This window comes from Meriones unguiculatus, chromosome 6 (assembly GCF_030254825.1).
Source record: "Meriones unguiculatus strain TT.TT164.6M chromosome 6, Bangor_MerUng_6.1, whole genome shotgun sequence".
Classification (NCBI taxonomy): domain Eukaryota; kingdom Metazoa; phylum Chordata; class Mammalia; order Rodentia; family Muridae; genus Meriones; species Meriones unguiculatus.
This window is the reverse complement of record NC_083354.1, coordinates 17,463,722-17,490,490: the sequence shown is the minus strand read 5'-3', so window position 1 is coordinate 17,490,490 and position 26,769 is coordinate 17,463,722. Positions and strand designations below refer to the sequence as shown.

General features: G+C 41.7%; 1 protein-coding gene across 1 annotated transcript in view; it reads left to right on the top strand.

Moving 5' to 3' along the window:
- Aldh1a2 (aldehyde dehydrogenase 1 family member A2) overlaps positions 1-26,769 on the top strand; it is a 78,093-nt gene that overhangs the window by 33,242 nt on the left and 18,082 nt on the right. The window contains exons 2-7 of the mRNA XM_021660031.2: positions 1,974-2,078; positions 2,246-2,386; positions 4,414-4,543; positions 11,615-11,676; positions 13,638-13,766; positions 13,886-13,999. Coding sequence (XP_021515706.1) covers positions 1,974-2,078; positions 2,246-2,386; positions 4,414-4,543; positions 11,615-11,676; positions 13,638-13,766; positions 13,886-13,999 — 681 coding nt within the window. The remainder of the gene's footprint in view (positions 1-1,973; positions 2,079-2,245; positions 2,387-4,413; positions 4,544-11,614; positions 11,677-13,637; positions 13,767-13,885; positions 14,000-26,769) is intronic.

Sequence of the window (26,769 nt, the reverse complement as noted above, 5' to 3'; positions counted from 1 at the left end):
ACGGAGAGGGGGACCTCCCCTATCAGTGGACTTGGGGAGGGGCACGCATGAAGAAGGGGGAGGGACAGTGGGATTAGGAGGGGAGGAGGGAGGGGTTTATGGGGGGATACCCATAAATAAAGTGAATGAATAAAGTGTAATTAATAAAAAAAAATTTTTAAAAAGTGAATGCTAGTACATTTACAAAGAAACTGAGCAATAGTCACACAGGGAGTCAGAAGTTTTTCCTATTTTGAAGCACTCCAGAGTGGAAAAGTCCACATTTTTTCTTACACCCACTTCGAAATACATCACACTGTAAAGCAGAATTCCCTAGTCTTCTGTTACCAAGTCTTTGAGTCCAAATAACATGAAAAACCCTAAACTAAGAACTTCTGACAATATAGCTCCATGTTTTAAGTTATTCTTTGAGTTGCTTTATTTTCTACAAACTCGCACTGAAAGGAAACCTTGGAAAAAGGAAGGCGTTGAGCCATTTATTCATTCAGATTATTTTTTTTGGCATTTTATAATAAAAAATGATAGACACTAAAAGAAGACTCATAACTTTCAACATTCTTCTTTTTAAATAATTTTAGATCAACAAAAAGTTGAAAAACTCGTGTTAAATCTTTACCCAGATTCCCTAGATGTTCTCATATAATCCCACTACAACATTAAAGATCAGGAAGTTGACTTTGGCATAATATTATTACCTAACTTTGAAGCTTTAATCATAGTTCATCAGTTCTCTCACCATCTCTTTTCTTCCTTTGGTCCAGGAGCTAGTCCATGGTGACATGATGCAATCATTTTTTTGTGGCTTATTGCTCCTTTCCTTCTTTATGACATTGGCTATGTAGAAAAGCATGGACAGCTCTTTTGTTGGCTGTTGATTAATTTAGATTAGCCAGAGTTTTGTCCTGATTAAACTCAAGTTGTATCTTTGGGCAAAACACTTCAGAGGAGACCTCATGTCTCTTGGACCTAACATCAGGAGCAGACTGATGCCAGTTTGTCTCATCACTCTGTTGAGTCTGATCTCAGGATTGAAGTGGTATTTGCCAAGTAGTAGCTTCTCCAAAGAGAAAACTACTATGGAAGGGAGATCCTTGAGACATAAATAAAGGAATATTCTTTTGTTGTTGTTGTTGTTGTTCATTAAAAGCTTTCCTACTAGTTTTGCTATCCACTGATTTTTTTTCCCTGCAGTAGAGATTATTGTAGTGTTTGACAGATGGTGAGCACCTAACTCGCCTGTTCCTTCACATTTGCTAACTGGAATTTGACTGTGAGGAACTTTACCTGTTACTTGTTTATTTATTAAACGATATCATTAAATATCAGATGTCCATGTCATTCCATGGGGAATGATGTTACTATCGTTATTTATTTTGAAAAACAAAGAAGTTGTTTTAGAAAAAAATAGAAATATTGAAACAGCTTAGATCTAAGTAAACTGAGAATCGGTGAGCTGGAGGAAGGAACAGTTGTAGCCCAGAGCAAAGGAGGAATGGTGCAGACTCTGAAAGAGGACTACAAAGGGCTCCTTGAAGATTCCCTGAGGCTTCCATCAGAAAAACTGGTATGAAAGTCCTAATGACCATCACTTTAACCAACAGTTTTACCCCTATAGATAATGGCCAGAAATTAGACTAGCAATACTGCTAGCCTTGGTGTGGGATTATACCCAAAACACTCTGACTTTCTATATTTATTTATGGAAGAGCACTTTAATTGGTTGACTTATTCACTGAAGTTATGATTCCTACTTCATCTTTGGATGAAGCAAATGTCATGAGGAAATATTCCTGCATGAGGAGTGAGGCCGTACTTGATACTGTTTTGAATGTCTTTCAACAGTTCAGAATCTATGTGTCTGTACCTATAAGTGTTTAGAACTGATGTGACCATTGTGCCTCCATATTGCTTGGCCATTGACTGGCTTCTGAGCTCCCATATCTCATATCCTATTTTGTTGTGTCTTTCTGTAGATCTTTATTAACAATGAATGGCAGAACTCAGAGAGTGGGAGAGTGTTCCCTGTCTGTAATCCAGCCACAGGAGAGCAAGTGTGTGAAGTTCAAGAAGCAGACAAGGTATGTGTTGCTTAAAGATTCCCTGTGGAATAATCATCAGTAACAGAAAAACAATGAATGTGTTCTTGATGCTACCCTTAGGTTGAAGCATCACCTCTTTGCTGACAGCAGGTAGTTTTTTGTGTGTGGAGTATTTATCTTCAGTTGTGCCTCTTACTCTTTAACAGGTAGATATAGACAAGGCAGTGCAGGCAGCCCGCCTGGCCTTCTCTCTTGGTTCAGTGTGGAGAAGGATGGATGCTTCTGAAAGAGGACGTCTGTTGGACAAGCTTGCAGACTTGGTAGAACGGGACAGGGCAGTTCTTGCAGTAAGTAAACCAAGAAAGCAGGTTATGTTTCTACTCCAAAATGGCCAGTCAGCCGGAATGTGTTCTGTGAAGTGCTGTTGGGCAGGGGAGGCGGAAGACTGTATAGTGCATATATACAAAATATGAGAGATCTTTGGGGAAGCTCTTTGTGGCATTTTGAAGGAAAAAAAAGTCATAGCATTGCATCACTACTCAGGATCGTCCTTTCTCATTTTCTCACATCTCCCACAAGCAAAGCAAAACACACGCACTTGACAAGCAAAACAAAAGCATTAAGAAACAGAGCTCCAGGCTGTTTGTAAAAGACAAATGCCAAGTGGCTTTTTTCGCAAATCAAATCGGAAAAGAAGGCTGTGTACTCTCATACATTCTACTCCATTTGTTCCATTATAGTCTAGAATCCTGAGAGAGATTTCCATTTCCTTCCATTAGAGCAGTCACACACACACACACACACACACACACACACACCACAATACACATAGGGATTTCACCATATCTGGTAGATTTTGTTGTTTTTGCTGTTGTTTTTAAAATAAATGTTACTTTGAGGACTGAGTGTTGGTTCGGTAGTCAAGGGTACATCTGCTTTTTCAGAGGACCTTAGCGAGGTTCCCAGCACCCACATACTGCAGTTCATACCTCCCTGAAATTCCAGATCCAGGAAATTAGACCTCTGTCTTCCACAGGTATCTGTATCCATGTGCTCATACCCACAGAACACATGTATACACACACACACACACACACACACACACACACACAATTTAACAGAAAAGAAATCTTTTCAAAATAGCTAGTTTCCTTGAGAGTGAAGACTTTCTGGAGATAAGGACCGCTTAAGAATGTAGGGAGTGTTTGCCAGGGGTCCATCCTTGGATGGTCATCAATTGGTTAGGGACTCTACTTTTTCCTCTATGCTTTGTAGACATTGATTGTTCATTAGCAAACTACATAGAAAATTATTGTCCAATGTTCTTAGAAGGACTGGGAAATTATTGGATCTTCTTTTATAAAAGTGAGCCAGTATGGTAACAAATAGAATTTTAAGATGAGCTTTGTTTTGTGCAGTAAGTAGGTAAGCAATACTGTCATGAGTAATAAATACTATTCATTAACTTCACTGAGTGGAAAGCATTTCAGTTTTGGCTTTGTCGATAATTAAATAATTTTATACCAGTATGTGTTATATAACATCTTTCTAGATAGAAGCATGAAAATATAAATATCCATTTTTGTTTATTTCATTTGTTAAACTTCTAACAGTCTAGTATGCCTCGAGTGAAAAATAGTCTTACTTCATTGTTTCAGTGGTCACCGTTTTTGTAACAGACTTAACCAATTTAGGAACATGTCATTGAAATAATGTTTATAATGTAAAGCTGTTTATTATTGCTATTTTTATAAACGGACCAGATACTTTACTCTTAATAGATAATGGTTGTTAACATAAATGTTTACACAACCAGTCTTTAAATTGTTAAAGTCCGGGCTTCCCCAGAGAAGACCTTGTTTACTCGGTGGTAATAAATAAGCTCGCTGTGCACCATGGATATTTCACTTCTCAGCAGGGGGCTTGGCAGCTGTGCAGAACATTTTATGTCCGTGTTGACTACACACAAAACTGACATCCCTGCTTCTCTGTGTGGACTCGAGTTACTGGCGCACTCTCATAAAGATCTTCATTCTGCTCTGACCATTAATATACCAGAAGGTGGTTTGACAAGCAGAGCAATGTCTTTTATCATCCGTTAAAGAAGCGTTGCCTGTATATCTGGACGGTGGTTAAGGAAAACACACAGGCACAAGAACAGCACATGTATGTCCATTGTGGTCTCTGACCAGTTACTAAAGCAAGCCTGTTAGGATGGCCACGTTCCCGTTTGGGAAAGCAGAGCTGAACAAGTGTGCATCACCACTCACACCCAGCCAGGTTCCCTCTCTTTCCTGTTTCTTCTTCTGTAGAAACTAGTCTGTCACTGCAAAGTTCTGAGGTCTTAATTCTTCTCTCTTTTCCCCCCCTACAGACCATGGAATCCCTGAATGGTGGCAAGCCATTCCTGCAAGCTTTTTACATCGATTTGCAGGGAGTCATTAAAACCCTGCGGTATTATGCAGGCTGGGCTGATAAAATTCATGGAATGACCATTCCTGTAGGTACGTGAAACATGATATGTCAAAAAGAGAAATGTGGAGCTCTGCCGGGAGTACTTCACCAAGCACAGAGTAGCCATGTACAGTGCAGATACGAGACACTTGTGACAACTTGAACTGAGCATGGGGCAAATAGACTATGTCACTCACCCTGACAGTGTCTCTCCTCTGCGTATAGATAGTCTACGTATAAGTGTGAAGGGCCACTTAAATCAGTTTATCAGTCAGTTAGAGAGTAGGTATGCAAGGATTGGCTACTAAAAGCTAGATTAGACCCTCAGTATGGAAGTGTTAGGGACAGAAGGGGATTCGGGGTTATCTATTTTAGCTATTGGATGGAAGAAATTTTGTTGGAAGGGACAGACTGAGGGGAGCATGCAGACCCATCTCCTGGTGGTCAGTCTAGTGAGACTAAGCCAGGGGCTCCTGGGGGAAACTGGGTAACAAGGTCATAATTACTTAGATATTTAGATATCTAATTATTTAGATATTTACTCTCAGATTTGTTCGGCCTATTCACATTTTTCCTTTGTAACACTGTAATTCAAGATCAGTTTGATTCCATTGTTGCTTTTTTTATAGTGACGTCTAGAATGCAGGAAGGTCGTGTGGTCTTTACCCGCATTTCTCTGCAAAACATCGTCAGCTTTTGTCTGTCATTGTAACACAAGAAATAATGAATGCTTATTTGCATAACGTTTGAGCATGTTAAGTGTTCTTCACATTTAGGATCTGAAGATTGTGTAGGACTCCAGTGTAAAACCAACTGAAATTAAAGAGTGTACGCCAAATGACATAGTAAAACTTAAGTGTCTCAACAAAGTCACTTGGCTAGTAAATGTCAGAACCAAAATGTGTGTTAAGAATTATGTCACTGTATTTTGTATGCTTTAATAATAGATGGGCAATCAGGTACAGAGAAAAAGTATCTCTCTACCTTATTTGGTTTTTGAAGGATAGTCTTTTGCTAGAAGGCTTTGGGAAGTGGAGAAGGGTTTTTTTGAACCTTCAACAAGATGCCATTTCCCCTGACTTGGAAATTTTACCCACCACACTCTATTCCATCTTACTAGAGAGCCACAATTAGCTGCTATTGTAGAATTATGCGATATCGGTTGGATTTGCAAAGGCTCTGATGCTATTCTCGTTATAACACTATCCATTATTTCTTGGCCTAGCACTCAGTGGAGACATTTCTCTGACCATAAATCCTGTGCTTTGACCCTCCTGTGGCAACTCCTACTCATGATGATTAATAATCATCATTACTTCAATTTATTGGATACTTTCCTTTTGCCTATTTATTATCTCTTCTGTCGTAGCAGCCCTGAGAAATATTATTTCCTCCTTTTGATCCTTGTAACTCAAATCAGAGTCCTCTGTTCCTCTCCTGCCCATAATTTCCCAGTGACAGAGGGTGAATCTAAACTTATTTACAGTTTGCTAAGGGTGAAAGAGAAGTTGTGGTGCCTCCTAGTTTCCTCTGAGTGAGTGTTGATTTTATTGATTTTAGGGTAGGTAGGGAAACTTGATCCATACATTAAGATGAATTTTGTTTTAAAAAGGGCTTTATGATATGTCAACATATAGGGAAGATTAAAAACTACCCAGGTCATATGCAGTTATTTACCAGTTTCATCTTTATTCCAGTTTTATCTGCTAAACTGGAGGATGAACAAAAAAATGCAGGTAATGATCAAACCCTAAGCTTTTGCCTTCAGTCAGTTCGTTCTGGTGCTATCAGTAATGAATTAAGAGCCGAACTCTTCAGTCCTCTTTAATCATGATGAGAGTGAGGAGAACCAGTTAGTAGGATCTGAATGGATGGTGACAGAAGGCTGTGAAGTCAGTTCTTCACTCACAAGAAACCTTTTAGAGACACAGTAGAGACGCTGCAGAGAATCTGAGGGATCCATAAGGCAGATCTCACTTATAGACACAGGAACCAAGTACAGAGGAGTAAATCAACTTTTTTTTTTTTCAAGGCTGTATAATAAAATAGTGATAGAGTTGAGACCTGTTAATAGAAGACTCAGGAATAGGTACTATCACATCTTAGAATCTACCAGTAGACTCCTGCAATGAATAGTATTGGTGCTACTTCGTGCTAATGTGAAGTTTCAAACAAGAATAAGCAGCCGCAGGATTTGTCACTGTTGTCAAATGCTCAACAGAACTGGATGGTGTCCGCATACACTGGAATCTGCTAGAGTACAGAATGGAATAGTTCTAAGTTTTTTGTCCAAATCTTTAATACTTAGACTATTTAAAGGGTTGTTGTCCCCTCCAGAGTAATTCTGCTGCTGTCAAATGCTCTATCACTGAGCTATACCCCCAAACACAGAGTAATGGCATCCATCCACTGAATTATGCTACTGAAAGAACTTTTTTTGATTTTTTTTTTTTTTTTTTTTGAGACAGAGTTTCTCCATATAGCCCTAGCTGTCCCGGAACTCACTCTGTAGACCGGGCTGGCCATGTACTCAGAGATCAGCCTGCCTCTGCCTCCTGAGTTGCTGAGATCAAAACTGTGCTCCACCACTGCCCAACTAAAAGAACTAATTTTTTGTTGTTATTGCCTGTATAAGACTTGCTACTGCTATTGAAATGCTCCTGTTTGTTATCACTGGGAGCTTGAGGTTCATATCACATATCTCAATTCCTGATACATTAAGATTTGTTGACTATGATTACAATGATATTATTAGACTTTAGTTTATGTACAGGGTGTGCCAGAATAGGAGAATAAAAGTTACATTAAAACTTTAAGGCATTTATAGTCCCTGACTTTAAAATTAATGTTTGCCTTGAAGAAATTACTTAAATATTTAATTCATATTTCAATTAAATATTTCATATTTCATATTTAATTTAGTTAATTAAACTCTTAATTAACTAAATATTGATATGTCTGTGTCTCCATCTCCCTGTCTCTTCCTCTCTCTCTCTGCCTTTCTCCTTCTTTCCCTCCCCTGTATAATTTTATCAGATCCCCAACAAAAAATGTAGGGAAATGGCTCAAATTTTCACAAATACCAAAAAGACTTATTCTGTACTCTCTCCTCTAAGACAAAGGCTTTTCCTAATGTACCTACTGTGTGTGCATACTCAGCAGAAGTTAATTTACTATGCAAGCAACTTCATAGCGCAGTGGAGTATCTAATTGTAAAGTTCTTACATTCTTCATGAGCAGAGGGTTCCGAATGCATTCAGCAAGCTCATTGGTGCTTTGAGCATTGAAGTATGAGAAGTACCACGTACACCCAGACATCATGGGCAGCCTGCAAAACTGGGTCCGTATGGTCGTAAATGAGTAGGCTTGTTTTATTTTAATTCTTAGGTTTGAAGAATATGGGAAGAAAAATGCTACTAACCTGTGAAACTTGTCACTTGGTAATTTTCCTTGAAATGAAGCCAGCAAGTAGCTCTGTGTACATTGTTAAGGAGTGAGCCAACTTGGCAGATGAAGCAAGTGATAGAGCCAGTGACCCTGGAAAGGATCAGGAAGGTGGCTCCCAAATGACGGGCCCTGGTAACCCTGACCTAGAAGCTCGGGGGCCTCAGGCAGGGTCCTGATAGCTGTGACGGGCCTCTAAGGGCTGTTAGTCCTCCCCACGGGTCCCAGTAGAAGGTACGGCTCTCATGTATTCCACGAATCACAGCTGCCTACTGGGAGTATCCCTTGGACGTAAAGGAACTCCCATTGAGTTCACAGGGCACAGGGCCCTTTCTTTACTCTTTCCACTCAGTGTTCCTCTGGGAAAACTTCAAGGGACAAGGTGCCCTGTGTTTCTTTATTTAGGACTTAGTGAACCATCTGTGAGGACTGGAAGGATCTGTACCCTTCCTTTGCCAGCCTCTAGCCCCATGTGTATCAAGTCTATGAACAGATTATCAAGTACATTTTATTCCTAATAACTCAGTTTATCTTGGGACACAGTTATCAAGTCAAGTTTACTCCCCATAAGGTCAACTTCTGAAGCTATTGTCTACGTGTTTCTTTCCTTGCTTTCATTTTTCAGTAGCTTTCAACGTTACATGATACCTCTACAATCTTGTAAATGTAGGACAGAGATGGAGGAGTCTGTGAATCATTGTGCCATGCTTACATGGGTGACGAGTGAATTTACTCTGAACCGCTCCATTTCTCCAGTTGTGCTAAATTAAACATTGTATTCTTCAATCCATCTTCCCTTCTCCTCTTGCAGCACTTCTGTCCTCCATCTCAGTGTTCATCCTGTCCCGCCCACCAGATTCACGGCTTTGTATTTACCCACTTGCGTGCGTCACCTTAGCTAAGTTATCACTTAGTGTGGGAGCTTTCCTTGCCAATGAAATTTTCTTTGAGTATTGATCAGTATTATCGCTGCTCACCTTTCCAGAGAGCAATAAACTGATGGACAGTAGTGACTTGGGTTGGCCCAGCTGATGGTATTTATTCAGAGTAGTCATAAATTGTTTCCATGCACAGTTGATGTAGTTGGTTGATCTTTAAAGTACCACTAAGACTAAATGTCGTCCTATGGATCATTTCTACACTTTGGCTCACTGTCCTGCCTGTGCGAGCCTAACCTGCCTTCCTCCTTTTTTTCCCCTAGTTAGGCAAGCATCTATTAAACAAGCCCAAGAGACAGAGTGAAGATGGGGGGAAAAGTTTGCAAATATGTGGCTGAGACTTAATTTCCTTTAAATGCAGAGCATTCCTCAAACAACTAAAATAATGAAGGACCCCATAGAAAAGGGGCAAAGGATTTAAATTTGAAGGAAAAAATGAAAATGGTCAGTATGTTCATCCTTAAATTCATTAAAATAATTCCTAGCAAGGGAAGTAGGGACTTTCTCTGGCATGAACTCAGTGACAGGCTCTTTGATCACCTCCCCCTGGGGAATGCAGCCTTGCCCGTCCACAGAGGAAGACAATGCAACCAGTCCTGATGAGACCTGATAGGCTAGGGTCAGATAGAAGGGGAGGAGGTCCTTCCTTATCAGTGGACTAGGGAAAGGGCATAGGGGGAGAAGAGGGAGGGAGGGTGGGATTGGGAGGAGATGAGGGAGGGGCTCACAGTCGGGATATAAATTGAATAAAGTGTAATAAATGATAATAATAAAAAGGAAAAAATAAATAATAAATGACAAACAAAATTTAAAAATTCTTTTAAATAAAAAGTTTTTCAAAAATAAACAATAAAAATTTCAAAATTAAACACAAAACAAGTTGCTATTTTTCAGATTTCAAATGGGCTAAAATTCAGATTTTTTTTAAACCAAAAAACTGGTTAAAGAGTAGAAAATGTAGTATGTTGTTAGTGTTTCGAACTTTTATAAAGGATGATTTGCAAACATTTATGAAAACATATACTTGAATCAAGAAATCCCAGTACAGATAAGCAGACATACATAAAGTGTTACCCTTTGCATTGCCTACAGAAGTGTGAGCAGAGAGCCACCGTGGTGACCCCTGGGAGAGTTTGCAGTACTCTGCTACCGAGCCCAGAACTGACTTGCAGTTAGCTTGACTGGGGAAAGGAGGACTGAAGACAATTGCGTGATTACACTTGTGATGAGAAGCTTCCATATAAACTTTCATGCAAGTGAAAGTTCCTTGAAGACATGAAGGCAGTAGACAGCGGCTAATTTAGGGAAGAGACTAGGGATCATAGGTGGCATGGGGGACTGGAAGGCCAGGGAGGACAAAGAGGAGCAGAAAGAGAACTTTATTTTAAAACATAATTTTGAACTTAGCTGAAACAAGCCTGGGTGATAAATGTTAGTGGTTAAGAAGTGTTGAGCGACAAAGATAAACAACTTAATGAGTCATTTATCTTTGTCTCGCTCACACCCTCCTGTCCTCACCTTCGTCCCCATTCCCAATAGTAGGGCTTCTCTGAGTGTCAGCTGTAGCTTCTCTTTCCTTTCAGAGGGGGCTGCTTTTGACAGACAAACCACTAGTGAGGTGACCAGAGACCAGCAACGAAGCAGGAAACAGAGCCTTGGCTTAATTAGCTCTTTAAAAGTACCCAGATGTAGCAGCATTTTTCTAAAGAAGTTGGTTTGGGCTTCCTGGCTAATATTCCAAGTGCTTACTATTCCCACAAGGAAGCAAGGCTGTTCCGTGTCTCTGCAGCTTATCCTCCAAGCTCCTGGGGATACAATGGCAACCTCCTGTCATGCCTCCCTGAGATGGAACTCTAGATCTGCCTGTGCCCCCAGGTCCCAGGCCATGCCTATAACCACTGCACTGAGTAAGGGAATATACCTTACTCGTCTTCCTCACACTTTCCAGCTGCCCAGCATTAAAAATGTGCTCAATAGCATTGTGCTTTATGGCTTTTGATTTTGAAAAATACCCTGAAAAATGGTTTAAAAGCTTGGGGTACCTTGGCATTTAAATCAGCTAACTATTCTATATGTGTTAATATTTAACATAAAACTGAGTTTGTAAAATTTTTATTAAACCTATTCATTTTACATCCTGATCTCAGCCCCCTACCTTCCTTCTTCCTGGTCCCACCTTCCCGCCCTCTTTCCCCTTCCCCCTACCTTTCTCCTCAGAAAAGGGGAGCTCCCCTCACAAACCTACCCTGACACATCAAGTCACATCAGGACTAAGCTCATTCTCTTCCACTGAGGCCAGACAAGGCAGCCCATCTAGGGGAAGTGACCCAAAAGCAGGCAACAGAGTCCATGTCAGAGATAGTCTGCGACGCCTGCTCCCCTTGCTAGTAGACGAACATGAAGACCAGCAGCTCATCAAGAAGATGAGATTTTAAGGGGTCCCAGTCTTAAGGGTTCTCCTTCTCGATTGCTCTGTGTATCATAAATTTGCCCTTCATTTTGTCTCATCTGTTCTGTCCACATGGAGGGTTTACCTGTAGCCACCTGTGCGAGTGCATGTGCCCACGTACACACAAGCACACGTACGCACAAGCGCGTGCACGCACACCCTGAATGCCAGCTGTGGTGTTTGGTGAGTAGGATGTGCTTCGACTTCGTTTCTGGCCTTTGCTGCCACCTCAGTCCTCCTCTGACTCCCCCTGGCCCTCTCTGTGGAGTGACCATGCTTATTTCTTTCAGATGGAGACTATTTTACTTTCACAAGACACGAGCCCATCGGCGTGTGTGGACAGATCATTCCAGTGAGTGCATCTCCTCACGCTTTGTATTTATTTTCATTTGACCCAGTTCTCCTAAAGACACATAAAACATGGTCTTTGGTGATGTGTGTTTCCCATTACCGGGAAGAAAAACCCGAGCTCATGTTGTTGACATATCTCTAACAGCCTCCCTGTAAATGCTTATTTGAACAGGTGAATAGAGTTTCAGGCCTATTACCACAAGTAGAGTCCTCAAGTCATGGAATTCTTATGGTAAAAATAAGCAAAGCAAAGCAGAGTGTATGAATAACCGACCCTTGGTTATGAGAAATAATGTGGGGTTGTAGTTGCTTGTTTATGTTTTAGATTGGCAGCTCACCATCTTTCCAGGCGTATTGTTTGATACGGTCTCTTAATCCCCTCCTTCCCACTGTCTCTTTTCACAAGAATGTAGAGAGAATGGGCTTCGGAAGACTCAGCAGTACAGTTAACATCCCAGTCCAAATTGAAAACATTCTATCTGTAAAGAAAGATAGATGTAGTGACTGGTGTTTGGATTGGAACATTAAACACTGTCCTTTGCTCTTTCCCATACACACCCTCGGCACAACACAAAGTGTCACCCAAGCTCCTGACCATACTAGCTCATAGTTCTGGCTGGGATTTCAGTGGGGAGGGGGCTTGCGTGTGCTGACATTAAACTCAGTATAGATAAGACAAGGAAGTTTTGGGTTTTTTTTTTTCCGATATATAGAAGAATGATGATTCAAGAATAAACTTTGAATTAGGGAGCCAAAGATTGTTGGTAGCTTATTAATATTTGTTCAAATGATCAATAGGCCCTGGTCTATTTGTGAATTTCATTGGAGAACGAAGGAAGGAAAAAGAAAGGCTTGGTTGAAGTTCTTCCTTTTCTCCCTTGAAGAGATCCCTCCATTGTCACCTTCCCTGCAAGCATCGAACCTGCCCCTCTTGTTCTCCTAGATCCTCAGATCTGTAGCTTGCCTCACAACGCAGGAGCCCCTGTCAGCCAGCTCCCCCAATTACTGCCTCCAAGATTTACACACTGTAGATGGAATTAAAACATCACCAAGGACGCCTAAGTTTATAAACAACGAAAGGGGAAAGAAATTGGGTGTTTGGTGAAGGCAAGACACTTGTATATTTTTGCAGCTTGCCAGAGCCAGTGAGAATCCTTCAAGGATGGCAGCTGAGATGCTTCAGGCAGAAACACACTGTGGTCAGGGGACCAGGAGTGCTGTTTTCTCCCTTAATGAAATTATCAATGACACTTGATAGAAAGGAGTCTCATGCCTGAGCTTATGGCAATGCAAGATTAATGTTCTATTAAAAATCATTTTGCACCCTGTTAGTCCCCATGTTCATAGCCTCATAAAGATACTCTAGTTTGGTTTTCATGGATGTATTTTGCTGTAGGAAGGATGCTGATGAAATTTTTGTATATTCACTGGTAGGTACATTTTATAAAATGTATAGGTGTATGGTTTATGACACTACATACGAATATGCCACATTGAAATTAACATTGTCTTTAAAATAATGTGATAGATAGGATTTTAGTTTCTAGTTAATATGCATATAACATTTTTCATACCAGTGTGAAAATCTTGGTGTAAAAAAATTTTAAATTTAGGAGGAAAAATTCACATCCTGAAACTTTGGAACAAAGCCCAAGTCTAGAAATATGTAAACAAAATAAAGAGTAAAGCTAAGGAAAGAAGAGTGACTCCTTGCTCCTTTTCAGCATGAGCTTTCCTTAGCTGGGCGTTTGCTGTGTAATGATAACACTGATCAGAGAAACGGAGGAACTTCAAGGCCAGCGCCATTCTCTGCAAAATGATGTCATCACCTTGTGGTGGGGAAGATTTATGTTCAGGACGGTTTTCAAAATCTGAGAAGACACAGCTTCTTCCTTTCAAAATCTGAGAAGACAAAAAATAATGGAGCAATTTCCCCCGCTCAACTTTGCTCTTCTCTTACAGTGGAACTTCCCGCTGCTGATGTTCACCTGGAAGATTGCTCCCGCGCTGTGCTGCGGTAACACGGTGGTTATAAAGCCAGCAGAGCAGACACCCCTCAGCGCGCTCTACATGGGAGCCCTCATCAAGGAGGTAGGACGAGCTGACCGCAGAGGGTTCCTCACCTCCCTCCTGTGGAACCTGTGACTCGGAGCCCCGCTGGCCTGAAGGGTGACACTCACACCCTCCTTCCTCCAATTTGTGTTCCTTAGGCTGGCTTTCCGCCTGGAGTCGTCAATATTCTGCCAGGGTACGGGCCAACAGCTGGGGCAGCAATAGCTTCTCACCTTGGCATAGACAAGATTGCATTCACAGGCTCTACTGAGGTAAGGACCCGAGAGACGGCGGGCTGAGGGAGAATCCCATGACTTTGCAAAGGGGTTGAATGGAAATGCAGATGTGGTGGTGCCCATTGTAATCCCAGTGCTGGGGGAGCTGGAGATGGCAGGTTTCTGAGGTTGTCTGCCAGCCAGCCTGGGCTGCTTGGCAAGTTTAAGGACAAGAAAGAGGCTCTGCCTCAAAAGCTGAAATAGGTGACTGCTCCTGAGGAGTGACAGACACTTGGGGTTGTCCTCTGGTGCACACGCACGGGTACACACACCCATACACAGTAAATACATAAATGAATGCTGCAAATGGTGCCCATGAGCTCAGCACCCACACTGAGCACCCAGGTGGGGGCTCTGGAAACATAGTCAAGAATGTAGGGCAGAAGCAAGCAGAGAGGCCGGCAATCCCAACTAGCCTTGATGGAGAAAATAGGGGCACCTTTCCCTTGGTCCATTTCACCAGGTCCGGCAGGTGCAAGGGCCTCTGACTGCCCTGTAAGCCGCAGGGCTGCTGTAGAGCAGCAGTCAGCAAAGATTTCTGTGCAAGGCCAGATGCGAAGTGCTGGAGAGTCCGCAGGCAGCATGGCCTCCATCGCACACTCCACTCTGCCTGAGAGGTACCAGGCACGCATGATATATGAACTTACGAGTGAGGCTGTGCACACATGAAACTTCCTTTTTTTTTTTTTACAGATGCAGAAATATGAATTCTGTATCATTTTTGTACATCAAAAAAATACCTTATTTTTTCCAGATAGTGAAAACCACGAAGACTGTTTTCATCTAGTAAGCCATACCCTGATCACCACAAATCTGCTGTACTCGCGTGTCTTTGATTTGGGTTCTTATAATAAAAAGTTTCAGAATGTCGTTAGAGACTAGATGCTAAAGAACGCCCGCATCTGGTGAGGGTCAGCCCGAATAATGAACTGAAAGCGTTGCGCTCACTCTCTTCTGTGAGCTAGCCCCGCTCCAGAACTACAGGAACCCTTGCTGGAATGACAGCATCGAGTGAGGGACAGTCATGAGTCTGCAACAGTGCAACCCGTGGGAAGGATGAGAGTTGTGTCTGTCCATGAGAGTGGAAAATGGAAAAGAAACAAGTGAAACTGGGTTTAGTAACATGTTTAATACAATACTTTTAAAACACTATTTTAGCCTATCTTTCTAAAATTAGTACCTTCATATTTTACATCCTTACTTCCCTGTAAAGACTTCAAGATCTGGTATCTGATTCACGTTATAGCACTACTTGGTGTCATTATTCATGTTCCAACTGTTCTACAGCCCCATGTGGCCAGCATACCTGCCAGAGCAGATCTAGAAATGTCCTAAAGTCAGATGATGCAAAGATATTTAGCTAAATGGTCTCTTATTGATTTTGTATAAGTTTAATAGGCTTGGGTGTAATTTATAGTTAAAATGATTGAATTTTATATTTGTCAAGAGTTTATATTCTGTTGTCAAACTTTTATTTGCCATCATAATTTTGCAGTGTATGAAACGTGCAACCCAAAATTTGTCTGTGACAGGGAAGTACTCTCCCTGGGTGCACTGAGTCGGTTGCTTTAAAAGTATTTGCTAAAGACCAGATGCTAAAATCACCTGCATCCAATTAGGATCAGACTAGAAAGTAATATCTACAAAGCAAGCCATTGGAAAGAATTCTGAATTTAAAACCGTGGCAAAAATATAGGCAAACTTTTAACAGAATCACAAGAAACCTACATGTTTATCTCATATGAATATAGTTGGCAAGAATCCCGAATAAAATACTTCCAGACAGAATGAAGAGGTACCTAAAAAGGATCATTTACCACCACCAATTAGAAATTTATCCAGAATACAAGACTGGTTTAATATAGAAAACAAGCAGTTTAATACTCCATATTAGGCTAATAAGAGCAAAGGCTACACAGTCATCTCAGGAGACATAAAGAAGAACTTGACAAAGAATGCCCTGACACTGAAACTTAAAGTAGAGACAGCCCTAATCATTCTATCAAATCTATCATTCTATCAAACGATGAGTAAATAAAACATAATATATCCACAAATGGCATATTACTCAATAATTAAAAAGGGAACGAAACATAGATAATAGGGGCCAACTTTGTAAACATGAAACTTAAAGGATGTGGTAATGACAAGCTATGTATTGTATGATCATACTTTATTACCAAGTATCTGGAAGAGGCAAACGTACAGGCTCAAAGCCGGCTAGTGATTGCCAGGGGCCAAGATGAGTGACTGGATGGATATGAAGTTTCTTGTGGTTTGGTTGTAATGTCTCGTATTTAGATAGCTGTAATCACTGTGGGAGTTGCACAGCTCTGTTAATAAACTAAAATGCCTGAACCACGTACATCAAAAGGAACGTCTGATAGGTTATGACGTGAATCTCAATAAAGCTGTAGAAAATGGATGATTCTGAGGGAGGCTTTAAACTTTGGATGTTAATAGTCAACGGTGATTGAACTGAGACTTCTTAATGCCAGCCGAGTGCTTGTCATCCTGCCATATCGTCTCAGCAGCCAGAGAAGTGCAGGGTTGGCTAAGCACTGCTGGGCAGGTTAGGTTACCCTGCTGCATGCTTGTAAGTTAGGCTATGAGCCATACCCAGAGCCCTGGTGCCAGGCGGCACTGCACAGCTTTCTGACTGCCGGCTTGTGCGTGACTTAAGCAGGCAGGGTTCGTTGAAGTCCAGAATAGCATCTCCAAGAGGGCATTTATTTATTCACTTATTGCTTTGTTTGTTTAAAGCAGTCTTGCTCTTCAGTCCTGCAGCCTTAGCCTACGAAATTCAAGGAATATAGACATGAACCACTATGCCCAGTTCTCAAAGAGCACAGTTTTTAGATAATTATCGCAAATTTTCAATGGAAACAAGAATCACTTCAGTGGAAGCAAGACTCATTTAAAAGTATTTAATTCTCTGTTTTTTGTTTTTTTTTTTCAATGCAGTTTATTCAGGAACATTGAACAATCCTCGGACCCTGGGGAAAGCCAGCCCACAGCTTAAATAGCCTCTGGGTAGCCAACCCAGGCGTGCCACAGGGGCAATGCAGATAGGTCCACATACATGGAAGCAAGCCAGATCCTCAGCCTTAGCCAAATGTGGAGTTGTTCGTGACAGAGAGCACTCACCATCGGGAAGGTGGAAGGCGGAAACCAGCTCCATCTTTAAGGCATAGCATTCCGCAGCTCTCTACAGTTCCCCCTTTTTGTTTTAGATGCATCAGGCAAGAGTAGAGGTCTGATCTCTGATATTAGAAATAAATTGGGACTTTGTACAGATGTTCATTTAGGTGTCATCCACCCAAAGAGCATCAGACCCGTCCGATACCTTTTTCTCAGAGGCGGGACCTGGGGCATCAACCCGCATGCAATCAGACATGCTCTTCTCTGGGTCCAAAGCGGCTGACCCTGAGTGCAGTGCTTAGCCTCGCATCCTGAGCGTACTTCTCACTGTTGTTCTAATTCATTTTTTCTAAAATTTAAATCAGGATTGCATCTCTAGTACCTCTGTCGTTTGATCTGGTGCAGGTCATTTGTCTGCCACTCTCTGATACAGGAATTAAAGTTTGATCCCAAGCTATTGCAAGTCCGTTCCACCAACCTTTCCCGAGCACTGAGCTGCCATACCCTGCTAGGCTTTGGAGATAGGACAGTGGAACATGGATGGCAGTGTAGCCCGCAGGACAGTCTCCGAGCAGCTCTCAGTGTGGTGTGCAAGCTCACCTGAAGAGAGGCCGTTTCCTTTAAAATTGTCTGGTTTTAAATGTGTTCTAATGGGACAGAACCCAAATTCTCCGTGTGGAGTCACCCTGTCTCTCGTGCACCCAGAGAAACTGTTCAAGACATTTAAACAAATAAAAAGTTACTTAATTCAAAAATGAAGATGTGCTTACAAAGTAAGAGCATTCCTCTTCCCTTACTTTTTTTTGAGATGGTTTCTAAATTGTTCATTTTTCTTTTCTATGTGTAAGCATTTGCCCACATGTCTGAATGTGTGCACCATGTGCATGCATGGAATGTCCGTAGAGGCCAAAAGAGGGCTACCCAGAACTGGAGTTAGAGAGGTCTGGGCCACTGTGTGGGCGCTGGGAACCGAACTCAGGTCCTCTGCAAGAGCAGCCAGTGCTTTAAACCACTGAGCCACTGGAGAATAATTTTTAAAAAAATTAAGCTAATTCTTAAATTATCGTAAATTAAGATAACTCTTAATTCTGTAGTGGTTACTCTCACCTGGGAAGGATCTGGTAAACCTTCTTTTTAATCTTACCACTGATCTCTTTGGAGAAAAGGAGAATTCAGGTTATGGGATCCAAATTGTGAAGAAAAAAAAAAAAAAAAAAAAACCATGGAGGACCCCAACTCTGGAGACCCCTGTGAGTTATGTATTGTTTAGTCTGTATTAGTCATGTCTCAAAATCAGTCCCACATGCCCGGACCAGCACCTTCTAACAGGCCAGTATTTCCTTGTCTGCAGTGTAGGATTCAGGGTTAGCGTTTGACGCACCCCAGCAATAACATGCAGGGTTATTTTTCATTTTTCCAGCAGTTCTACTTCTGACAGACATTTACAATTCCAACACTGCATATTATATACCAATCCCTGGACCTTGCCCATCCCGCAAAGTCTCCTCAAGCCGCCCTGATCACACCAGATGAGACCTTTTGAGGACTCAGTACATGTTTGATTTCCTAATGTTGCTTACACTTGAAGGTGCAGCTTGTCTGTGCTGGATCTCATGGGACCTCTGAGTTCTTGCTAGGATACTTAGTCTTTAAGGAGTAGATAAATAATAAGGTAATAAGTTTTTGTTTTGTTTTGTTTTTGTAGGTGTCTCCTAGTCCCTCGGGTTATGGTTCTCAGCCACATTAGACTGAATTAATTTCCATCTGCAAAGCTATGCAAGGACATACAAGCAAAGCTCATGTCTAAGTTGAACAGCTGATAGTCAGTTGAAATAGCCTTGTGCTAAAGCAAAAACTCTTGTAGAATTTTATATTTACTTAGGAACTTAAGCTAGTTCACATTGAGTAAGTACCCCTCAATCTTTTACTTAGAAAATAAAGTACAGCTCAATGCAACTTGAGAGAACGCTATCGGTGAGCTATCCTTTGCCTCTTTCTAGAAAGCAGTAGATAAAGTTGTACTTGTTCAGGAAAAAATGCAAACATGGGGTTCAAATTACAGTAAAACAGGCAATCAGGGTTCCCTGTGGCAGATCTGTGTGTGAAACCCGGTTGATCTAGATGCCTGTTGTGGCCGTACGAATTTAGTCACGGGACTTGGTGCAGTCTTCGCAGTCCTCAGCTTTCCTTCTGTAGGGAGGATTTTTATCTACTTCATGGGTTGAGAGGGTGAAAGAAACTGGAATGAAGTGTGTTTGGTGTGGACCTGGTTCTTAGCAAAGTGTCAGTGAAGATGAGCCATCACTGTTTCTTAGATTTTGTTGTTATTTGTTTGAGACTGGGTCTCACTATGAAACCCTGCCTGATCTAGAACTTGCTGTAGTTGGAGGCAGGCTGGCAGAGGTCCATCTCTTGAGTGCTGGAATTAAAGGCATGTGCTACTACACCCAGCTATGTGATGTTTGTTTGTTTGTTTGTTTGTTTGGGGCATTTTAGGGGGGACAGGAGGATTGAGACAGGGTCTTACTGTATAAGCCCTGGCTGTCCTGGAACTTGGTTATGTTGACTGGGCTGGCCTTGAACTCACAGAGATCTCCTTGCTTGTTTCTGCCCCATGAGTATTGAGGTTGAAGGTGTGCACCACCATTCCCAGCTTCCTATTTATTTCTGAATGACATTTATAGGAAAAATCTATGCTTTGGGATGTATGGTATAAAAGAAGGGCCAATGGGTTCTTCCAGACAACGGTCAGGACCCAGCTTTCTCACTGCATGATCCTGGCCTTTTTCCTAGCCTTTATTTTTCATTTTGGCAGCCCTGTAGTAACTCTGTGGAGGTTTATTTGTGGGTTAGGACAACACCCTTGAAAGGTCCACCCATATTGCTTGGCACACTGAAAGATTTCAGTAAACACTAGTTGAGTATGAAGCTTCCATTTGCAAAGCATGTTTGTGGAGGGCTAATTCCCACTCTCTTCTGGCAGTTTCACTCTCCTTTTATTTGTTTTGTGGCTTTCATAAATAGTTTAGGGATATTTTGGCTTCCAGTAAGTAGTGTATGTGTGTTTTTCTGTTTCATGTTTTGGAAGATTGACCAAGTGCTAGCTTGCATAAACTCCTTTAAAATCCTTTAGGTAAATTAGTGGAACACTTAGAATGTGGCCCATGAAGACAGTTGGGAACCCATTGAAAAACTCACTTAGGATTCCTTGCTGTGGTCTAGTGTAAGGGTCATTCTTTCAACCAGGGTTTACCAAAATAAAATCCCGTGGCAAGAGGGGCATACTTAAAAGGAACATGTAACATAGATATCACTGCTTTCAGCAGTTGCTCAGGAACACCTCGCCTGTGGTGCTGGTGGGATCTCATTTAGATTCAGGTTGCTGGACTTCACCCCAGAGCTTCTGGATTAAGTTGGACTTGGCAGTGAGTCTAGGAATCCTTATTTTAACAAACTTGTCTAGGAATTCTTCGCCCATGGTCAAGAATCAGTGGCTTACTTGGATTGGATTAGTTGGGTCGCACTCCGCATCCACTTAGAACTCCACGATGCTGAGTGTGTTACTTTGTGCTGAAACAAGACATATGTATATACTGGAGGACCACCCACACTGTCTTCTGGATGCACAGTGTCGTTGCTAGCCCCTTTAACAGGCTTTTCCCAGATGTCCCGTGCTGCACAGTGGGAGCTGACGAGCCCCTGTGCCGTGACTCTTGGAGCGGCTGCCTTACCTGTCACCATCTTCTCTGCCAGAAATCATGGGAATTTGAGCACTGATACAGTATTTGTTTTACTTCTGTTTTTCACTTAACTTCTTTTACTTCTCTTCACGATTCTTTTCCTTTCAGGCTCTAATTATCTTTATTAACTTTTAATTAATTTATCCCTAGTACATCTATTTTACTTTAAAATCTATTACTCCACATATATCTTCACCAGTCACATGGGTTCAATGTAATTTTTACGTTAGGAGTCCACAAAGGACAACAAAGAGTTATGTGGTACAGTTAGCCTATACCTTAGCATTTTACTTGCTTAATATATTGTTACTAATGGATTTAGTGAGGCGTACTCTAGGTACAGTGGATCTCACATATTTGAAGTGAGGTAAGTAAGCATGGTAAGGCAGGCATGTGTAGCCATCACCTATGAGAGCATGAGCTCAGTCAGAGAGGGCATGCAGCCATTACACTCAGAAGTCTTCTCCCATCTCTCTCTCCATCCCAGTTTCCTTACTAATTTCATTTTTTTACAATTTTATATGAATGGACACAGATAGTATCAATAGCTATATTCTCCCAGAATAATTAATTTGAGATTCACTTGTGTTGATATATAGTTCTACTAATTACTGCTGAACAATATTTTATTTTATGGAAAGATCATGACTCGATTATCCTGTCAACTGTTGATAGGAATTGAGTTGTTTCCAGATCAGGTTTAGTTCAAATAAAAACCTCTGTGAACAATTGATGTATAAATCTTCCCTGATTCCTCTTCCTCCCCCAGTGTGTGTGTGTGTGTGTGTGTGTGTGTGTGCGCACACACCTGTGCACGTGTGGATGTGGGCGTGGGTATAGAGATGGAATGGCTGCATCATGGCAGATTGATGTTTTCATATCGTTTTATATTTCTACATGCAATGGAAGTGCTTCCAGCTCCGCCATATCTTCACCAGTGTTTAATATGGTTAGTCTTTTTTATTTAATCCATTCAGATAGCTAGATGATGTTAGTATCAGTGTGATTTTGTTTGGAATTCTCTCCTAGTAAGCATATATATATATATATATATATATATATATATATATATATATGTATGTATATATTTACCACCATACACTGTCTTTGGTTGGGTTTCTTGTAATCTTTGCCCTTTGGGAAGGGAAGCATTGTTTTCTTACTGTTGAGTTTTGTAAGTTCTTTGTATATTCTGGATACAAGTCCTTTGTACTTTGCAGATCTTAACCCCAGCCTCTGGTCTCGCCATAATCATGTTAACAGTAATTTGGAAGAGAGCAGATGTTCTTAGGTTTGAGGAGATCCAGTACAGCAATGTTTCCTTTTATAGATCCTTCCTTTTGTGGCATTATTCCTAAGAAACCTTTGCCTGACTTAAGAGCTCAGAGATTGCTTCCTGTTTCTCCCTATGAGGATTTTTGGGTTTGCTTTACATTTAAGTATATGCACTTTTAGTTGATTCTTGTGTTTGTTATGAGGAAAAAAATTGGGGTTCTTTCTTGTTGACATGAATGGCTATAGTTGTCACCACTTCTTGAAAAGATGCCCCTCTCCACTGGATTACCCCACGTCTTTCTCAAGCATGAGTGTCCATATTTGTTTGGCTCTTTCTAGACTGTTCTGTTTCACCTATCTGTGTTTTCATTCACCAACACCTCATGATTTTGATAACAACAGTTTTATTAAAAACAGGAGAAAGTATAGCAACTACTAAGCACTCTTTAAAGGTGGAGGCAGTCTATGGAAAAGAGAGACAGAGAGGGAGTGTGGTGGTTTGAATCAAATGGCCCCATAAGCTCATATATTTCAATGCTTAGTCACTTGGGAGTGGCACTGTTTAAAATAATGATAAGGATTGGGGGTGCAGCCTTGTTGGAGGAGATGAATCATTGGGTTTCAAAAGCCTGTGCCAGGCTCAGTCTCTCTCTATTTCTGCTGCTGCTGTGGATCAGGCTGTAGCTGCTGTTCCAGTGCCATGGGTGTCCATTCTCACTGCCCTGGAGATAAAGGACTAAGCCTCTGAAACTATAAGCCAGCCTCAATTAAACTATTCTACTTTATAAGAGTTGCCTTGGTCATAGTATCTCTTCACAGCAGTAGAACACCGACTAACACAGGGAGGAAGCCAGGAGAGTTTGGGAAGGAGAAGCAGGTAGAAGGAGAACTGTAACATGCTTAGCTGGTAGGAACCTGTATTATAGTGAGAACCATACTCCAGTGTGCATTGTTCTAGCTAACTTTCCAGTGGAATATATACATTTGGTATTTCTCAAGGGAGATGTATATCCATTTGGAGGGGAACCACTTCTGTGGCTTTTTAGGTATCTTCTTGTTTTCTCTCTAGAATGGCATCAGTGGCAGATGTCAAAAGACCCTATCTAGAACATGAAAATCAAGCTGTGGCTATTCACAGTCATACTGAGCGAGTGGAGGCTGCTCACAGGCAAGCCACACGGTCACCTTGTCCCCGGCCCCCACCCCCTTGCTTTGTGTTTACTCCTCCATCTATTTTTTTCTAACTTTGTTGGTTACTTGGAAAAAAATCACATAGATTCATCTAGATCAAACATGTCTCTTAAAAGTAGATTTCATCATGGCTTCTGGTAGGATTGTTCCAGGAGAGGGAACCTGTTGACCTATCACCAAACATCTGCAACAGCCTGAAACAAGAGGCTTAGCTGAAGTGGCTGCTTTCTGTTTTACTTCAGCAAAAGTCTTTAGAAAGCAAACAGTACTCAGATTAAAGATAGGATTAACGTCTCTTTATGCAGCTAAATACATAAGCAATGCGTGTAAATATTTAATAAGTGAATATGAAAGGCTTCTTATAAACACAGAGTCAATAAACATCCTCAACAAAGTATGGGAAGACAGTTTGCATTTTGCTTGATATAATGGTTTTCTTTTTCTTTTTCATTCAGTTAGATTAACAAACCATGATTTCATCATTAGTCAACAAGATAGTAGGGAGACCATCAAAGCAAACTACGGGAGAGTCCAGACTGATCTGTGCCAAGCCAATGTTTGTAGCTAGCAGCTGTGTTACCACTGATGCTAATTCACACAGTGGGGTTCTCTTTTCATTTCTCAAGTGGGTGACTGTCCTGTTGTATGATGCAAACCCATTACTGCTGCTGGAGTGATGACTTGGGTCAGCTGTCTTTTCTCTCTGACCTTACCCCTCGTAGGTAGGTTGTGGTCTGGAGCAATGTTAGCTTTATTTATTTATTTATTTTGAATAGCAAAGAGGCCCTTTCCTCCGGGCTCTCCCTGTTGTACAAAATCCTGTCGTGAATCAAAGGATTTTTTAATGGAAAAAAAAATACCAGTTTGATGTGACAAAATGTTCAAATACACAGGTGTTTAATTTTTTAGCTTTATTTTTTTTTTTTATTCTTAAATCGTGAATGTGAAAGAATAAGAGGAAGTGTGCCTCTACCTCTTCTGGCTGAGGTGCTCTGGTTTCCTCTCTCGTTTGCTAAAGCAAGGATTACGCAGTAGTTCTCTCTCTAGGCTGAGGCTCAACGACCAGGTCCTCAAAAATCTGTCCTTGTAGCTCAGCTGGTTAGTGGGACATGCATCTTTCTGACTTGAGGAAATCATGCTCCTTCCTATCAAAGGAAGATAAGAAATTAAACTTGATTTGTTTCTTGTTTATCTGAAATTAAAAAGTGTCATGTAGCAAAGGATGGCAGCTGGAGCAGACCACCGATTTAGACTAAGTTGAGGACAGGAGCCACACAGAAAGAGGCCATGGTGGCAAAAGCTCTAAACTCCTGTGGACATTCTAGGTCCAGTCCAAGCTCTGCCACTCCATAGGTGTCAGTCACTAAGTCATTTCTAAACCTTTTTAAGTCCTCTTTTTCTCCAGCTATACAATGGAGCAATAATTCCTGCCTCTCGTGATTTCTGTGAAGATTAAAATAATGTGTGTGAAAACAAACAGCATAGAAGAGGCACTCAGTCAGCAGTTAACATTAGAATGGAGCTATGATGACAGACAAAAACTGTCCGTCGTGATGGGTTTTGGCTTATTTTGCTTTTTGACAACCGTCTCCCAAGTTCTTTTGCAGTTCTGGGCATTCAACCTAGGGCTTTATACACTTTTGGCAAGCACACAGCCACTGAGCTATGTCCCCAGCCTGATTCTGTGGTTTTTGGTGGTAGTGGTACATTTGAACACTTGTGGGATCTTTTTAACAATAGGCATAGCTGTGTGCCCTCAAGCCTGAGCTGGGTCCACTCTTGAGGTGGAGCCCAGACACAGAAAAGGCTGAGTGCCTGAGCTTCCTGGGTCCAGTCAGTGTTCCGACTGTGAAGCCATCCCCTGCATGAGAGGTGAGGCTAGACGTTCAGGAAGATCAGCAAGAGGACTGCTCACGACCATGTGTGCTGCAAGCTCAACCAGGGATGGCCCTCCCACAGTTCCTCACCTCCAGGGCCCTCACTTCCACTCAGCAAATGTGACTCAAATTACACGCACACACACACACACACACACACGTACACACACACGTACATGGTGAGAGTTATGGGCAAAAGCACAGTGGACTGGAGAAGAAGGAAGCAAGCTCCTCTGTGGGAAGGGTGGGAGAGAAAAGTAGCTACTCAGAGGAGGTGCCCAGAGGGAGGTCTGCTTGGAGTTTATCAAGTAAGCCAAGGGAGGAAAGCCTTGCCAGGCAGACGAAGCAGTTTGTTCAGAGACCTAGAGGCTGTTCCAGGAAGGGCATGTGGTTTTTGTGGGGCTCCAATGGTAGATGGGTCATGGTGAGGATCGTGGGAACAAAAGGCCAGAGGCATAGTCGTGCTTGCATTGATTTCTGTAATCTGTCTTTCATAGATACTGTTTTGAAATTGCTGTTACCACTGGAAAACTGTCTTGGTTCTGTTTCTTTCTGGTAAAAAATTGAACAGATTAATATAATTTGTTTCTTAGTATATTAGAAGGACAAGAAAAAAATGTGCCCACCTCATGTAACTTTGCTATTCCTGTTTCCACCTCAGCTGGAACCAGGAAGTACCCTGAAAATTTAGAGGGGAGAAGCCAAGTCAGTGTGTTTGGGGTTTAGTTTAAGAAATGAACATATTCTAGAGAAAGCTGGCACCTTCAGAAAGTGGACTGAGATCTTTTCGTACACCTCTTCTGTCTGTTTCTTAAAAGGCATCTTACCTCTGAGAAGAAACCCACCTTAAATGAGGTCATCAGTTCGTGAAAAATTTTACCCAATTTTAGAAACTGTAGAGAGCAAATACCTTGTATAAAAATGGCCTTGAAAAGCCTTTTGTGTTCCTTTTTTGTTGTTGTTGTTGTTCTGGATAACAAATTATTTTCTTTATTGAAAACCAAATTACCTTCCCCTCACTGTAGCGTTGCTCTGAACAGGGTTAGGGAGTGCTGCGGCTCGCACGGGGACACTCCTCATATCAATCTTGAAGTCTATTCAAACAAGGATGGGAGGCAGAGTTGGTCTGTGCCAACATTCCTGCTGAGAATTAGCCCAGTTTCACACGTGTGTGGGAACTCCCACTCACTACCCGTGCCTGCTTTGGGGTACACAGATAGAGCTAGAGTCTCTGCAGGGAGTGCAGCCTTGGGAAACAATTCGATAGGCACACTGTCAACCCTTTCATAAGGAGCGCTGGCTGGCCGGGGAAACTCAAAACAGACCGCTTTTCCACTGTTCTGAGCAGCTGTGGTGCTCTTGGGAAAGCTAATTCTGCTCCTTAAGGCAAGAAAAACACAGTCTCCGAGTGAGTACAGGCCCCAGGAGTCCCATCTGTCCTTTTAACTCCAGTTAACCAGAGTGCTAAGGAATGAATTTGGTGCTTGGGCTGAACTTTCATTCTGCAGTTGAAGAAGCTGAAACCAGGGAAGTGAAGGGGCAG